The following is a 15,951-nucleotide window of genomic DNA, read 5'->3' as shown; positions in this document are numbered from 1 at the left end:
CACCATGAACTACCAGCAGCAGCTGGCCAACTCGGCTGCCATCCGGGCCGAGATCCAGCGCTTCGAGTCGGTCCATCCCAACATTTACTCCATCTATGAGCTGCTGGAGCGCGTGGAGGAGCCGGTGCTGCAGAACCAGATCCGGGAGCATGTCATCGCTATCGAAGGTGAGGGCTGGCTGTCGCGGGGCTTCTGGAAAGCGCGGGGGAGCGGGCTCCACCGGCGCGGCGTGCGCGCGTGTGTGTGCTTGAGTATGTACACACGCGCCGGGCCGTGGCACGCGGCTGCCCGGCCGAGTGAGCACTGCGGTGCTTCTTACCCTGCAGGCCGGGCGAGAGCCCAGGGGAGGCCGAGGGCCGAGCTCTGCCAGGGAGGATGGGCAATAGAGCCTCTCCTGTGAGAAAGTGGCTGGACGCGGTTGTGTCCTGGGTCGCCCGAGTGACCCGACTGGCCCAGCTGATGCCTGGGGGTAGCTGGAGGGATCGGCGCCACCAGGACCGTGACAGGTTACCAGATCAAGGCCCAGCGTCTTGCTGGCCGTTGAAGATGTGTTTTGAGAAGTGCTGCTGTGGGGTGTGAGGCTCTGCCAGCGTCTTTGCTCCGTTCAGGGGCACCATGGAGGCAGACAAGCGGAGCTCTTGCAGAGTCAGCTCCGTGGCAGGCAGCGTTGTGTCCCGTCCACCTGTCCCTGTGCCTCCAAAGAGTGTTTTCTGTCAAAGTCCCGGGCCGAATGAGAAAGTCCTTACTAGGAGGACAGGGGGTTCCTCAGCCTCAGGGTCTCACGTTCACATTCCTGGAAGCCAGCCACCCTTACTGCAAGTCAGGCAAGGTTGTGACCCTGCAGGAACCGTGAGGCAGCCGGGCCTCTCCTGGCCTCGTGTTCTCTTTGGATGACTGGTCGCTCTTATTCCTCTGCTCTTGGCTTCTGGATTGTCTCCCTTATTCATTTGGTCCTGCCAGGATTCGCCGGGGAGACCAGCTGGGATGTAAACGGAATGTGGGGTTATATCCCAGCCACAATCAGCCAGCAGCCTTTCCCCTCTCATCCCTGTGGGCCAGTGTCCACAATACAGAACTGTCCTGATGGGAGGCCAGTAGGGACGCTGTTGAGGGAGGCCCTGCAGGAATGTGTCTGAGAGCCTGGCTGCAGGCTGTCACCCACCACCTCCGCTCCATCTTCAAGGGAGCAGGCATGGGCCACAGGAGGGCTCTGCTTTGGCACCACGCAGTCTGCACCACTAACCCCAGGTTGTCTTGGTTTGACGCTTGGCCACTCAGGTGGAGAAGGTGAATATTGTGGTGCTGATCCTCTTGGTATTGGGCAGCCCCGGGGACTTGAACAGTGGCCGGGCCTGGCTGCCGATTGGCCGGGCGTATCCTTAGAGGACTTGCTAATTCCCCTAGAGGACCGGAGCAGTGCTCCAGTCTTCTGTGGGGCCTGGCTCTCAGTGCCACTGGCCACTCTCTTGGCAATTTAAGATGCTTCCAGATTCCTCGAGAGGCAGGGGCTGCGGGTGGCTTTGGGACCTGCCCAGGATGCTGATGGTCGGGTGGTGGGGCAGTAGTGCTCCTCTGGAGCCCGAGCTCTGTTCTGTTGCCGTCAAGTGAGGGGACATTGTGCCTGTGTGCCTGTGTCGCTGTCTCCCTGCAGCTCTCTCGGGCATCCACCGGAGTCTGATGAAACACTTTGAAAGTCAGTGCCAAGTCCTGAGCGCACCTGGCTGCCAGCACCTCCTGGCTGTGCAGAGCCCTCCAGCCCAGCGTGATTCATGACACCTCATTTTCATTCCCCATTCTTGATGCCCAGCTCCAGGCTGGGGTGGGGGGTCAGGCACTTCCAGCAAAGCCCATTGATTGGGCTTTCTAGAAAGAGGATGTGGTTTTGTTTTTCTTTTTTAAAGAAAACACTGTGTGGTTCCTGGATGATGGTTTTTGGTAGCTTGATGTCTCCCTTTATGATGTGAGACTCGAGTTCCCTTCTTGGCTGAATCCTTGTCATTTTTAATAAGACTCAGAATCCGTGAAGGAGTCCTGCTTGGGGCTCTGACGGTGTTGTTATTTTTCTGTCAGAAAAGGAATGTCTATATTCTGTCAGAGCTGTTGTTCATTTAATGAGGCTTCAGAATCATTCAAATATGCTTTTCATGATTATCAGCAATATCACCTTCATTTGTATAGAACTTTATTGAAAATCCTCTTGTACGCGTGATCGCACCGTGTCCGGGAGAAAGTGGGCAAGCTTTGTTTTCGTCAGTTTGTAGAAGATGGAGGTTCAGGGAGGGAAAGTGACTTCCTGAACATTCGACTGGGGTCATTCAAAGTGTGGTGTGAACCAAAGGGCCATCTGAATAGAGAGCCTGGATCAGCAGCCTCCCAAAGCACCTCGCACGGCCCCTTCTAAGGAAATGTGAGTTCGTGTGTTGTGATGAAATGTTCTCCCACCCTCTGCCAGTTGTAAGATATGGTTGTGATTTATGTCTGTATCCTTGATGTCCTGGAAATTGAGACGTTTTCTCAATTGTGGCAGGACAGCTTTTTTTTTTTTTTTTTTGTATGAGAAGAGAACTGTGCACAACAGTTTTGTGCATTGGTGTAGGGTGTGGGTTGCCCACTCTTGCAGAGTCTGAGAGCAGTGCTGTGTGGTCCGGAGACTGCAGATGCCTTTGGAGGAGCCCTGTGGGGTCACTGCTGTGCACCGGATGGAGCATCACTGGGAACTTTCCCTCAGACACTTAGGTCTGCCTCTGGCCGTGAGCCTTGCAGTTAGGATGTTACAGCGGCAAAACATACATCTTTTCCAATTATGAAATATAACCAACCATTTCCAATCAGGAATGTATATGTGTATCATAGCACATAGTTTAAAAATAGCTTGTCCCACCACTGGGAGACAACTGCCTGTGAGAGGCTGTCCATCGAGGCTTTCCCTGCCTGTGTGCACATACGCAACATTGGAGTCACACTTACAAAGTTTCGTGATTAGCATAACGTGAACGCGTTTCAGTGTTATGAAAAGTTTTGAACATGTGATTTCTCATGTTGGCAGGCTGTTCTAGCATTTGGCTGTGCCATGATTTCTTTAAAATTTCTCTTTCTCTGGCAGCCTCGGGAGTTTTTGCTGTTGGAATGGGGAGTGGCCTTGTCAAAGGGAAGGATCTTTTGGCTAAAGCTCATTTCAAAGTGATTCTAGTGGGCCTGGATTGGAAAATGTCTCATCAGATGGACTGAATTGTATATATGGTAGTTGCAAGAGCTCACGAGGAATCCCAGATAAAAATGGGTCTGTGACTCTGTGCGCAGGCACGGGGTATGGGATTTGTTGTCCATCTTCCATCTTGTTTTAAAACATTACCTTGCCCCCTGTTTGTTTGTTTTTTGCATATCTTTATTTCAGACTTTGAGAGATCTGTGCCCCGCCTCCCCCCCTGCACCCAGTTCTCTGGAGTTAGAGGAGCATTGCTGATGGTTTTCAGATTGATCTGATCAGATTTCTGGGGTGTCCCACAGGGGTGTGGCATGCTGTGAAATGTTAACCCTGCAGCTTGGGTACTCTCCGTGCCCAGAAAAGCGCCTGGGAGCGGCCTGCCTCCAGTGTGAGCAGCTTGGCTAGGTCTCCCCCTCTGCTGATTCTTTAAAAAGCCCGACTGGGGTTGATGGGGTTGAGGTAAATGAGTCAACTGCCTCTCTTGTTAGAGAAAGCTTGTTCTTTTCGGGATAAAGTCTCTGTTTGCAATTGCACATTGTAATTCAGCTTGCCAGCAGCAGAACTGCAATGCCTGTGATAACCCGGCCAGCTCATTCAGCCAGAGCCCTGCTCGGACCCCCAACCAGCTTTCCAGGCGGCAGATCAGCAGGGACCAAGCCTCCCCCTGGCACCGCCAGTGCTTTGTGTGGCTTCCTTGGAGGGGGCCAGGGAGGTCACGATGGCCTGGTCGTTGGTGGGAGAACTCTGCCTGGACGCCTGGTAAGGGCACTTGCACACGGGGATTCCAAGGCTGGGCCAGGGGAAGATGGGGCAGGGGTCCCCCTAATCCCATGAAACAGCTCCTTTGTTCAGCGTCTGTGCTCAGCAGAATGTTAAGTGCTTAACCTGCATGATGTCATTTCATCCGGTGCAGTTTTGTGACATGGATGGCACCTCTGAGGCCCAGACAGTGTAGCAGACTTGCCCGAGAGATGGACTGGGCTGTGCTGGCTCTTCAGCTCCGTGTGAGGTAGAAATGGAGCTCCTGACTATTCACAGCCCTGTGTGCAGGCCACCCCAGGCGTGTGTCCTGCATTGGAGAGGGTTTGAGAATGTTGCAAATAACCAGAAGTATCATGTTCTCTGCAAAGTTGCTACCACGACAACACTTGAGTAGGAGTTTGTTCTCCTATAGAGTTTGTTCTCTTATAGAGATGTATTTAACGTGTTTGTAGCAGGTGTATGCTTTAGGGAACAAACATCTTCCCGCCACGGATGAGCTTAATTTGTTCTTGGTCACTATCGAGTGTATTTGTAATTCTTCAAGTTTAATCAAATGGCACAGGTTTCGGCCTTTTCATTGCTGATATAAATGTCACAATTTTCTCCTTAAAAATAATTCTCACTTGGCTCTTCGTCGCTTCCAGGTTAAATCTCATGCCTATGGGCAGTGACCAACCCCTTCACGTCCAGGTGTCCCCTCCAGCCTGATGTCAGCGTCCTTTCCCCCTCTCCCTGTCACAACGAAGGCCTGGCCCGCCAGCTCCCGTTGGCTTCTGTCCTCACACTGCTCCAGCCTGAAGGACTGGGAGCTCTTTGAGGGCAGAAGTCAGGTGTGTTCATTTTTTATCTCCTCAGTGATTCACTGTGTTGTGTTTTGCCCTTGGAGGCTGCCCAGGAATTGTTGGTTGACTGGTTGACTTGCCAGAGGAGCTAACATTTTCCCCGGAGTTTGGGTCCTTTTGCTCCTCATTGTTAGTATAAACAGTGTTTGTCCAATGGCCGGAGTGAGGGCATTTGACACATCTTGGAGCACAGATGTTAGGGCTGCGCACCTTTGGGATCTGGTGCGTAGCTTGGGTGAAAAGAAGATTTTTCTTTAGTGTACGAAGGGTAAGAAAAAGAGCTGCTTGCTGAATCCTGGCAGCTTGTGCAAAAGGCTGGTGTTTCTTTATGTTGGTGTAAGTGAGTTTTAGACGTAGGACCAGTTTCGTCCTTAGGGGCAAATGAGGGACAGGACAGGCAACCGACCTAATGTGGTATCTTCAGTGAAATACTGAGAGCCGTGCGTCTCAAAGTTGAGCGTGCGGTCAAATCACACGGACGTCTTGGGGAAACGGATTGCTGCCCCCGCCCCAGAGTTTCTAGTTCTGTAGGTCCAGAGCAGCCGAGGATGTGCCGTGCTAACCAGATTCCCGAGGATGTTGGTGCTGCTGGCCCCGGAGCACTTGGAGAGGCATTGCTGTGGTGGTAGGAGTCCCAGGGAACCGGGCATCTCTGGGCCAGCTCTCCAGCACGCACTCCCAGGCGGCCTTCCTCTCCCCCTCCCTGCAGGTTACAAGGGCGGCCCTAGCCCAGGGATCACACAGCTTGCATGAGTGGAAGAGGGATTTCAACCCAGGTCCCAGGGGCTTCAAGTCTGTGTCCACTCTTCTTCCATGAGGGGATGGACATTGTCAAGGGAATCCGGTAGGGGACCAGCCCTAGTCCCATTTCCTTCTAAGTCCCGGTCTGTGGGTCCCTGGCTTTTCCGTCTGGTCTTTAGAGATTGTGGATTTGTAGTGTCCTCTCCTGCCTTCTCCCACCGGGATTGTTCATAATTCATTTGCAAAGCAGACCATGCATTTTGCTGCTGCTGTTTCAGAGCTGAAGGAGCATTTCTGTGAAAAGGGGGAGCGATGTGTTTTAGCATCGAAACAGGGCTGCTGGGGGAGCCTGAAGGAAGTGAGTCAGGAGGAGAAGCAGCGACAGCAGCTGCAGGGACCTGCAAAACAAAACCTGCGGCCCTGTTCCTCCCACCTCTGTTTTTTAGTCCAAACCAGACTTTTATTTTGTTAAGACCCAAATCCCTTATTTTGCATCCTTCTTTTTTCCTGTGTCCCCTGCAGGTGTTTGTAGTGTGTCAGTCTGGCTCTGGCTTGTTTTAACTACTGATTTGGTCTTGTCTTGCATTTCTTTTTTTTTCTTTTTTTAAATATATTTTATTGATTTTTTACAGAGAGGAAGGGAGAGGGATAGAGAGCTAGAAACATCGATGAGAGAGAAACATCGATCAGCTGCCTCCTGCACACTCCCTACTGGGGATGTGCCTGCAACCAAGGTACATGCCCTTGACCGGAATCGAACCTGGGACCCCCCAGTCCGCAGGCCGACGCTCTATCCACTGAGCCAAACCGGTTTCGGCTGTCTTGCATTTCTTAACATTCAAACACACCCATGTCCCCACACCCCACTCCTTCCGAGCGCACCAGATCCTGTGAGTCTTTCTCTTCAGTGATTGAGTTTGGCAGAGCGGATCAGGCTTAGTTATTTTTAAAATCCAGGGTTCGGGGTTCTGATCCCGTGCTTAGCTACATAATTCCTTCCCTTTGTTAAGTACCTTTCTCCGAGGAGCAAAATGCAGTCTACAGATGTCTGTCTCTAATCTCTGTAGCATCTGTTATTTTTGTATGGGCGTGAGTGCGAGGCCTTATGTGCTCTGTGAGCCCAGCCTTCCGGGAGCTCCGAAGGGCCCGGGGTTTGTGGCGCCCGTTTTATGTGTGGGGAGCCTGCCTGCACACAGGGCTCTGTGTGGAGCGACTTTCCCAAGACACACCGATGACCCGTCCAGGGGCAGGGCTGGTCCTGTAGTTTGGGTCCAGTCACCCCACCTCCCTGCATTCCTCACTCACAACTGACCAGGGCCAAAAGGGGTCTTGGTTAGGTCTGCGGGCTGGAGGGGTGGGGATGGGGGGGGGGGGGGAGGGGGCAAACACCATCCCCGCCAGAAGAGGTTGTTAATGGACCCTTTGAATAACCAGCCTAATAGCTTGTCTGTGTTTGAGGTCGGGAGATTTTCCATAAAGAACAGACTAAATATAGGCTGGAGGGTGGGGACCAGGGCCCAAGGGGGGCTGTCATCACTCCGATATTGTTTCTTCCACTGGTCATCGGTACTCGCCGCCGGCCTGAACAGGTGCCGCCCTGTGCCTGGGAACAGACTGGCGGTGGTGTTTAAGCCGGGGCTCATCCGCACATTTCACACTTTTCCCTGCGCGGTGGCGATGGTCTTTTTTTGGGCTGCAGTGTTGGAGTATTTGTACAGTGTTTCTACACAAGCAACTGTCTGATCTTTAAAATCGCTCATGCCGTCTGGTTGTCATTAGCTTCATGGTTAGAAGCTGCCTTTTTTTTTTTAAATGGTGGGAAACACTTTTCATGGTTCTGGGAGAAGAATTCCAAATAATTCCCAGCATGTTCACCAACGATTTATGTTTGGTCTTAGAAATGTCAACATGGAAGAGGCTCTAGCAAATAGAACCATGTTGATCTCCAGCTTAGGAAGTGCCTTGCAGAAGCTACTCTTACCGCGTCCTCAGATAACAGTCCTGAGGGGAGAACAGTGTCTTTAGTTTTGGTTCCATGAGTTTCAGTTGATACAGACACACTAACCGTGTTGAGGATACTTGAAGGAATTAGAATATATATATTTTTTAAATGAATGCCTACAACAAAACCCGCCTTCGTTTTCGGAGTCCTGACTTCTTCCGTGGTCTCTGTGTGGGGGCCGATGGGGGTCTCTGGCAAGGTGTGGTGTTCCAGGTAAGGTACAGCTTGTGTAATGCAGTAGAAATGGATGGGGGAGAGCTGATTGCCCGGGCGTTCAGCTGTTCATGTTTCCACCTGTCCTCTTCTGTGAAGGGAGCACCCAGAAGTCGGCCTGTCCCCTTCGGTTGTTTTCAGAGATTTGGGGTGCTGCTGTGGGCAGTGATTCCATCTCCTCATGTTCTGACATGTCCTGCTAGCTCAGGCTGGCCCACCTGTTTTTTTTCAAACAAACAAACAAACAAAAACCAAACAAGAGCACTGTTTCAGTTTTAGCCCCGACTACCAGGCCGGAGTCTGATTTCCCACACATTCTTATTTGGAATTTGGGATTGGCGGGATTGACATCCACTTCAGTCTTCCTCATTGTTTTGGACCCTTTGTTGACATATAACTGAAATGAAGAAGGTGAGGAAGTTTCCACCGACTGTCCCCTGTGTGTACCCAGCATCCAGTTCAAGAACCAGAGGTGGCCAGCCAGGGAGACCCAGCCCCACGGCCTGTTGTAGAGACCTTGGCTTTCGTTTACGGATCTGTTCTGCTGGTGATGGGCACTGGGGCAGTTTTTTATTTTGGGCTGGTATGAATAGTGTGACTGCGCGTATGCTCGTGCGTGCCTTTTGGTGCCCCCATGTCCCGTTCCTTTCGGTGTCTGCTGGGAGCAGAGTGCTGGGGCCTCTTACCTTGTCTCCCCAGCTGGGCACAGCCATCCTGAAACCTCGCCTTCGGGCGGGCGGCCCCAGTCTGGAGGGACCTTTCATTGCTGTTCAAGATCCAGCGTGTGACACTTGGGACACGGTTCAGCTGCTGCCTCCTTCCTTGGATTTCCATCGTTAATAAGCAAATATTTAGGTGGCTAATGCATTTCTGGCACTGTCTTAGATGTAGGTTTTAAAATTTCGGGTTGTCTACAGACTGCTATTTCCTTGTTAGTTGAATAGTTACAGCTCCCTACGTGGAGCTGGGTGAGTGAAATCATTCACCAGGAAGCACTTCCCTTTAAAACAGTGGTTCTCAACCTTCCTAATGCCGCGACCCTTTAATACAGTTCCTCATGTTGTGGTGACCCCTAATTTCATTGTTACAAATTGAACATAATTAAAGCATAGTGATTAATCACAAAAACAATATGTAATTTTATATGTGTTTTCCGATGGTCTTAGGCGACCCCTGTGAAAGGGTCATTTGACCCCCCAAAGGGGTCGCGACCCACAGGTTGAGAACCGCTGCTTTAAAATGTGGAGGGTACCATCCCGCTGCCACTGTCTGTCGCAGACCTCTGCACTCAGCTGGGGTCCTCTTTCTGGCTGAGCCCAGGCCTCCGGAATCCATCTCACCACAGCTGTCCTGGGCTTTAGTACCCTTTGGATCTGTGCTGGTATTTGAAAGGAAACTCATTTGCTACTTTTGGCTTAAACTGTTCTGTGGTCTTAATATGTACATGCTAGCACTATTCGGTTTCTGTTGTTTGTATCAATTATGCAAAAACACGAAAGAAAAAAAAAGAAAAGCTAAGTGTTGCCAACTCTGCTATTCTCAAGGGGCTATTTTCTTTGTTCCTGCACATCCTGGGAACTGCCATTATACCCACCCCCCCAACCCCCTAAGGTCACGCTCGCCCCTGAGGCCAAATCTGGGAGCTTTTTTAAGAACCCCACGACTCAGATGAACACAGATCCAGGGGTGTGTGCCTGTGTGAACTACTCCAGTTGCTTTACAAACGCAAATATTTATTTTGAGGGATGGGAGTGGGAGGGCCATGTTTATCTTCACTTTGTTTAGTATGGGAAGTGGCTAAGGGAGAATCAATAGGCAAGATGTTATCAAGCACCTACAATGGGCAAAACACAGTGTTTGAATCTGGCGGGATAGGCAGGTGTGTGGAAGCTGAGCCCTTCTGCCCGGGCCCTGGAGGCCGCAGCAGTATAGATAACCAGGCAGCCGGGGAGAGGGAGGGCCGGGAGGGGATGGAGTAACAGAATGGAAGTGGGTAGGTGGGTAGGAATCAGGCAGGGGAGGGCTCCAGACTGCAGAGAACTTGGGAGGGGGAGGGACAGAATGAGAGAGAAGAGCCCTGTGAGCCCCAGAGAGCAGGCTGGGAGAGCCTTTCTGGGCAGCAGGAAACTATTGATTATGGATTTCCGTTTGGGGAGGGGTGCACTGGGACTTGCAGTGATTGCCATGCAGGGTAGGAATGTGGTGTGGGGCTGTGGGAGTGGGAGTGGCAGGCTGGGTTCAAACCAGAGCTCTTGTAAGGGAAGGTGGGGGTCTGGGTAAGGGAGTGGGGAAGCAGAGACAGGCCCCAAAAGGTGTACACAGAGGTTAGGCCTGAGGTTGCCTTGAGTTTCAGGGTAGAGGGAAGCAGGGATGGAGACTGAGGTTTGAGCCTGGAAACACAGGAGTGGGGGGCACTTGGGGGGGGGATTCCTAGATGCCCCAGGATTTGGGTGGGAGGGAGGTGCCCCAGAATTTGTAGAGGAGGGCCTTGTCCCTGTGGGATGAGCCCGTATGTCACACAGGCTGAGGCAGGAATCGGGAACGTACTGCAGTCTCTCTCTGCAGATGCTTTAACGGGTGTCTGAGGTTTACATCCATTTCGGAGTTGTCTAGTGTGTGTCTCTCTCCAGGAGCTGAATCAGTCCCCGGCGGAGGAGGGGGGTTATATATGACTAAGCTGCAGCTCACAGACCCTGGGCCCTGAGGTCCTGCTTGTCTAGCCAGGCAGTCTGCTGGCTAACTGTGCCTTTTCGAGAACAACGCAGAGTCCATGCCACAGGTGCTTGATTGATGTACCTTCTGCGTCTGTGTATCTGTATCTAAATCTGTAGCCTTGTTACCTGTCTGGCAGGTGTGGGCGTTTCTTTGGGTTTAGCTGGTAGAGCCAGGTGCTGGGCCACAGTGGTGAACAGGCCATATGCCGTGCAGGGGCAGGGCAGGTGCACACGGGGGGGTCAGGTGGGGGGCTAGGAGAGTGGAGGCTGTGCCCTGAGGAGGCCCAGGTCCGTCCCCCCCCCCCCCCCCCCGGAGGAAGTCCTGTTTGAGAAGACAGGAAGCTGATGACATTTGGGGGGTCATTGATCTTGCCTCTGCAGGAGGCCTTGGAAAACTCATCTCTCCCCAAAGAAACCCCACTGTCTTCACACCAAAAACCAGTTTCCAGTTTTCACTAAGATAATTTCACTTTTACCCAGGTATCTCAGTCTGTATTTGTCTTTCTGCTCATCTTATGCTGGGGAATAAAACAATTTTATATATATATATATATATATATATATATCTTTCTGCCCACAGTCTAAATCCAGAGTCCAGCCTCCCCCCCTCCCCTCAACTCCCAAAGCCCCAACCCCGCTTTTCCTGAACACCCAGCTCACCTGGACAGTCTGAGAGGGGCGCTCAGGCCCCGGGCAGCGGGTTTGTGCTTCTCTCTGGAGTCTGAGTTTTGCCGAACGCGAGCTGGTCTGGACTTGATGCCGGTGCTGCTTTTCCTGACAGCGGTTCAGAGTCCCACACTTCGAGGAGGGAGCCTGTGTTTTTTCTAGAATCCCAACTCCTATTTGTGACGGAACAGGGTGAAGTGGCACACTCAGATTTTTTGATTTGCAGAGCACCTGCCTGGAGATCAAGGCACTCAGTCTGCTGGGGAGACTGGCTGTCCTCCATCCACCAATGGAGACATTGGGGTGGTTGTGCTGAGTGGGGCGTGCACGGTAAGAGCGTCAGTGGAGCCCTTCCCACCTGTGGATTCGGATCCCTGTGGGTCCGCCCAGGGAAAGGGATGCCCCACAGTCCAGGGTCTGGCAGGAGACATTTTGCTATTAAAAGAGATGAAATTTGGTTACAGCTCAAGGAGGGTCTCTTTTTCTCAACATTTTGTGATAAAGTTTTCAAGCCCAGAGAAGAGTGGAAAGAACATTTTGAGTGAACTCTTACATACCCACCACCTTGCTTCTCCACTTGTGAAATCTCCCCATCCACCCAGCCGGTTATTTAGTCAGCATTTCTATGGAATGCTCAGTTCTCCAGGCTGACCTGGCTTTGTCTTGGAATCGAAAGGATTTCTGGAAACAGTGCCCAGCAGTCTTGTGGCTCAGACTCCAGGTGCCGTGCTGGCCCAGCGCGGGCAGGGTTCTCATTAGTGTGGACCGAATGCGAGGTGTCTCATCCTGCAGGGGACGTGGGTTTAGCGTGCGCCTGGGAAGGAAGGACAGCTTTCTGTTGTGTTAATCTTGATACAGTTCGAACTTGGATGAAAAGGGAAACTCTGAGTAGAATTCTAAGGCCGTGTGTGTGTGTGTGTGTGTGTGTGTGTGTGTGTGTGTTTGTGTGTGTGTGTGTTGGGAGGGCAGCCCCTCTTTGGGCCTTGGTGGTTTTGGGGATAGGGTGGCACAAAGTCCTCTGTGCCCCAGAACTTGGGTTTTGGGAGTAGCTGATGAATTGACATGGAGCTGACATTTCCTCGTTGGAACATGTTAACCATGCCCGCTTCCTGGAAGCAGAATGATGTCATGGAGGATCACAGCTTTGGGGGACTCCATGCGGCCTGTGGGGGACAGACCCCCGAGCCTGGGGCACTCAGGGCAGGCTCTTGCCTCAGTGACGTGCCATGGAACCCTTGGGAAATGCACGTGCCCCCTTGGGCTTCAGTTTCAGAGGCTGGAATCCCCGGGGTTAAACTTTTATTTCAAGGTTCCTCCTGTCTTGGAAGTGACTGCCACCGCCCCATCTATGGCTCCTCGGTCCCTGAACTGACCTGGTCTGGTGTAGGTGGGGCCGGGAGGGTGAGGAGAGGTTTTGGTCGGAAGAGGCCGGATTGCCCCAGGGCTGTGTGTTGAATTGTTTCACCCACAGTTCTCATTCCCCAACCAACGGAGTAAAATTCCACTCAGTAGAGTAATATCCAAAAATGGGGAGGAAACATTTTGTGTGCGTGTGTAACCCATGTAGTCCGTGGACGGTCCAGCACTGTGTGCCTCCGGTAATGTGCACGCATGTTGAAGGCTCCTTATGACACCTGAGTGTGCAGGGTCTTCTGGAGGAACCTGTGTCCCTGCAGTGTCCTCTCGTCAGACGTAGGGAGAGACAGTACATGGGACTGTATAACCCTGGAGGTGGCATGTCATTGTCACTGTCTCCAGCAGGTCGTAATGTGGTAGGGGTGATTGAGGAGTCTGTACCAGTGGAGGTCCGATGGAAGGTTTTAAGGCAGATCCTGGAAGTCTAGTTCAGCTGTCAATCATATGTGTTAGGGAGGAGCTTCCAGAATTGGAGTTATCTCCAGGGTGAACTGGGAGCTGAATAATAGTGCGATTCCTATCTCTGCAGTGTTAATTACAATGTTAATTACAGAACCTGATTAGGCCCATATTCCTGTTTCCCAGACTGGGCCTAAATAGAGAATTCGCTTCCGAATTTTCTGGGTTGCTTGTGCCAGCGATGACCTCACAGTGGGCTGGTAGTCCCCCGCCTCCTCCTTACCCGACCCCCTGCCACTCTCCCCACATCCTGCCCAGAACTGGCCCCTGTCCATAGGGCCTTTTGGGGGGATTGAGTCAGCAGATTCCTTCTCAGCATCGTCTCTCGAAGTCTTCACCACAGCGTTCTGCTGCCGTCCGCATGTCACGGGGCGGCTCCGGGACATGCCAGGTTATGCTAGACCCGTGGTCGGCAAACTGCGGCTCGCGAGCCACATTCGGCTCTTTGGCCCCTTCAGTGTGGCTCTTCCTAAGCCTTAGGAGTACCCTAATTAAGTTAATAACAATGTACCTACCTATATAGTTTAAGTTTAAAAAATTTGGCTCTCAAAAGAAATTTCAATCGTTGTACTGTTGATATTTGGCTCTGTTGACTAATGAGTTTGCCGACCACTGTGCTAGACAGTCGACTCTCAGTTTTCTCCTGGACTTCTGGCTTGGCTCATGGCTTCCACCCCAGATTTCCATTTGAATGAGCCATTGGGTCTCAAATCTCCTGCTAGAACCTGGCTTTTCATTTCCATTTTGTCATGATCATCTCTTCAAACTCCAAGCAAGCTTTTAGATGAGGGGAATTTATGTCAAAATATATTTCAGTTGTCACCGCTTTAAATGCAACTAGAGGTTGAGTTTCTAAAAGCTTGGAGGCTCTGAGGGTCCTTCCCTTTCCCCACACTCTCACTTTCCCACGATCACCACCCCTCCCCAGAGTGGAGAAAGCTTCACTTTTGGACCTGCCACCTGCTGATGAGACAAGGATGCTTTCGCTCCAACAGGTTAGTTTATAAAGACTGCTCTAGCCTCATGCATGCATTGTCCAGGTGGAAGGGGTTTTCCGATGACTCGCCTGTCCATTTCCGAGGATAATTTCAACAGTAGGCAACCACAGTTCTCCTTATGGTTTGACTGTCTCTGCGTGTTAAAGGCCTCTTGTTCCTGAGTTTTATCTTAGATCAGGGATGTCTGCCTTGTCCACCACCACTAGCTGGACTCCCAGTTCACCCCCCTGCCCCTCCTTCCTTCCCTCTCCCCTCCCTTCCTGCCACACCTCTCCCTCCCTCCCTCCTTCCTTGCCTCCTTCCCTCCTCCCTCTCTTCCCTTCCCCTCTTCAGAACCTTAATGCTATTTATAATTACCTGTGTGTATGTGTATGCCCCACCCCCTCTCCACCCCCTCCACTTCCCCAGAGAGCAGGAGCATGCAGACTTCTCTGTCATGTCCCTAGAGCAGAGGCCTGGGCTTGGCTTGTGAGTGGGATGGGGATGGAGACATGCGTGGACCATCTTGGCCCATAGTGGTAGAGGGCAGAATTCTCCGACCTGCCGCCGGCACACGCTGGTTCTTGCAAGCCCTGCTTGAGGATTCTGTAGGAAGGTACCGTGCACCGCTAATTGCAGTGAACTTTTCAGAGACTTGTGTTGGGAAGATCCATTTCCCATGGTTACTGTTACCTTGGCTCTTGTTACATAACTGCTGTTAGATTCAGATGCAGGGTTTTTAAAGCTTGGGTTCCAACATTTAAACAGACACATATGACTTAAACTGTGATGACTGTGACATTGCATTTTGGGGGCTTTCTGGACAGAAAAAGAGGACATTTGATCAGAAACTTGAATTTTTTTGACCAAGAATTTCTCCTTTTGAAAACGTGGTGTCTCTGAGAACATTCTTGATTGGGAGCTGTCTGTCATAAGCTGCACCCACATGAGCAGGGCCACTCAGACTGGAAGCCACTGTGGGAAGCCTGGACCTCTTGCTTTCCTCCAGCCTAATCCAAAGTGATCTTCTTTATTCTCCGCAAACGTGGGGAGATGAGAGGGGGCCCAGGGACTGAATGCACAGAGTCACTTAGAAAGCGACCCCAGCCACCTGATCAGGGAGCTCAGTGAGGGCCATTTTCTCACTCTCTTCTCTATATGCACCACAATCTCAGCGAGGTTCCAGCCTTTTCCCCCAAGTAGGGAGGGCGCTGGAGCAGCCCCCCCGCCCCCCCCCCCCCCCCTCTCTCTCTCTCTCTCTCTCTCTCACGCGCGCGCGCTCTCCCCCTCGCTCTCACTTTCTCTCCTTTTAATATATTTTTATTGATTTCAGAGAGGAAGAGAGAAATAGAAACATCAATGATGAGAATTATTGATTGGCTGCCTCCTGCACGCCCCCTACTGGGAATTGAGCCTGCAACCCAGACATGTGCCCTTGACCGGAATCCATCCTAGGACCCTTCAGTCCCCAGGCTGATGCTCTATCCACTGAGCAAACCGGCTGGGGCTGGAGCAGCCTTTCTGATGCTCCTGAAAGCCTCCAGGCAGCCAGCACACTCGCGCCGGCCGACTCCTGGGGGCCGCTTCCCTCTTCACATCTTCCAGCGCTTGAATTGGGGATTACTTGCGATCACATGTGGTAGTTTTTATGCCGAGCGTCTGCACCTCAAAAGGCCCAGTGAAGCAGCTGTTTGGAATCCGTTCTACGGTCGGAAGATGGCCAGTCACCGGGGTCCTGTGTGCCAGGCCCAGTGCTCCGTGCTGATGGGCTGAGGAGCTGTGCGCCCTCCTCCCTGCAGTGGTCTGTCTCAGATTTTAGTTACGAATTCCTTTTTAGGAAGAGAGGACATAAGCAGCTACTTACAAATGCCACGTACTGTGAGGACGGTCAGGGAGAGGCCGGCACGCGGCGGTGCATGCGGGTGGGGCATGCTGGCAGAGGAGTCTGGTCGGC

General features: G+C 52.0%; 1 protein-coding gene across 10 annotated transcripts in view; it reads left to right on the top strand.

Moving 5' to 3' along the window:
* Positions 1–15,951, top strand: part of AGAP1 (ArfGAP with GTPase domain, ankyrin repeat and PH domain 1) — a 411,226-nt gene continuing 395,275 nt past the window's right edge. For 8 of the 10 annotated variants that reach the window (XM_005871713.2, XM_014544148.1, XM_014544149.1 and 5 more), the window contains exon 1: positions 5–167. In XM_005871713.2, coding sequence (XP_005871775.1) covers positions 5–167 — 163 coding nt within the window. Of the gene's footprint in view, positions 168–15,951 lie in introns of all 10 variants that reach the window. The other 2 variants (XM_005871712.2, XM_014544150.1) reach the window with 2 other exon arrangements.

The sequence above is a fragment of the Myotis brandtii genome, unplaced genomic scaffold (genome assembly GCF_000412655.1).
Source record: "Myotis brandtii unplaced genomic scaffold, ASM41265v1 scaffold354, whole genome shotgun sequence".
In the NCBI taxonomy this organism is placed as follows: Eukaryota; Metazoa; Chordata; class Mammalia; order Chiroptera; family Vespertilionidae; genus Myotis; species Myotis brandtii.
This window is presented reverse-complemented; position numbering and strand designations above follow the sequence as displayed.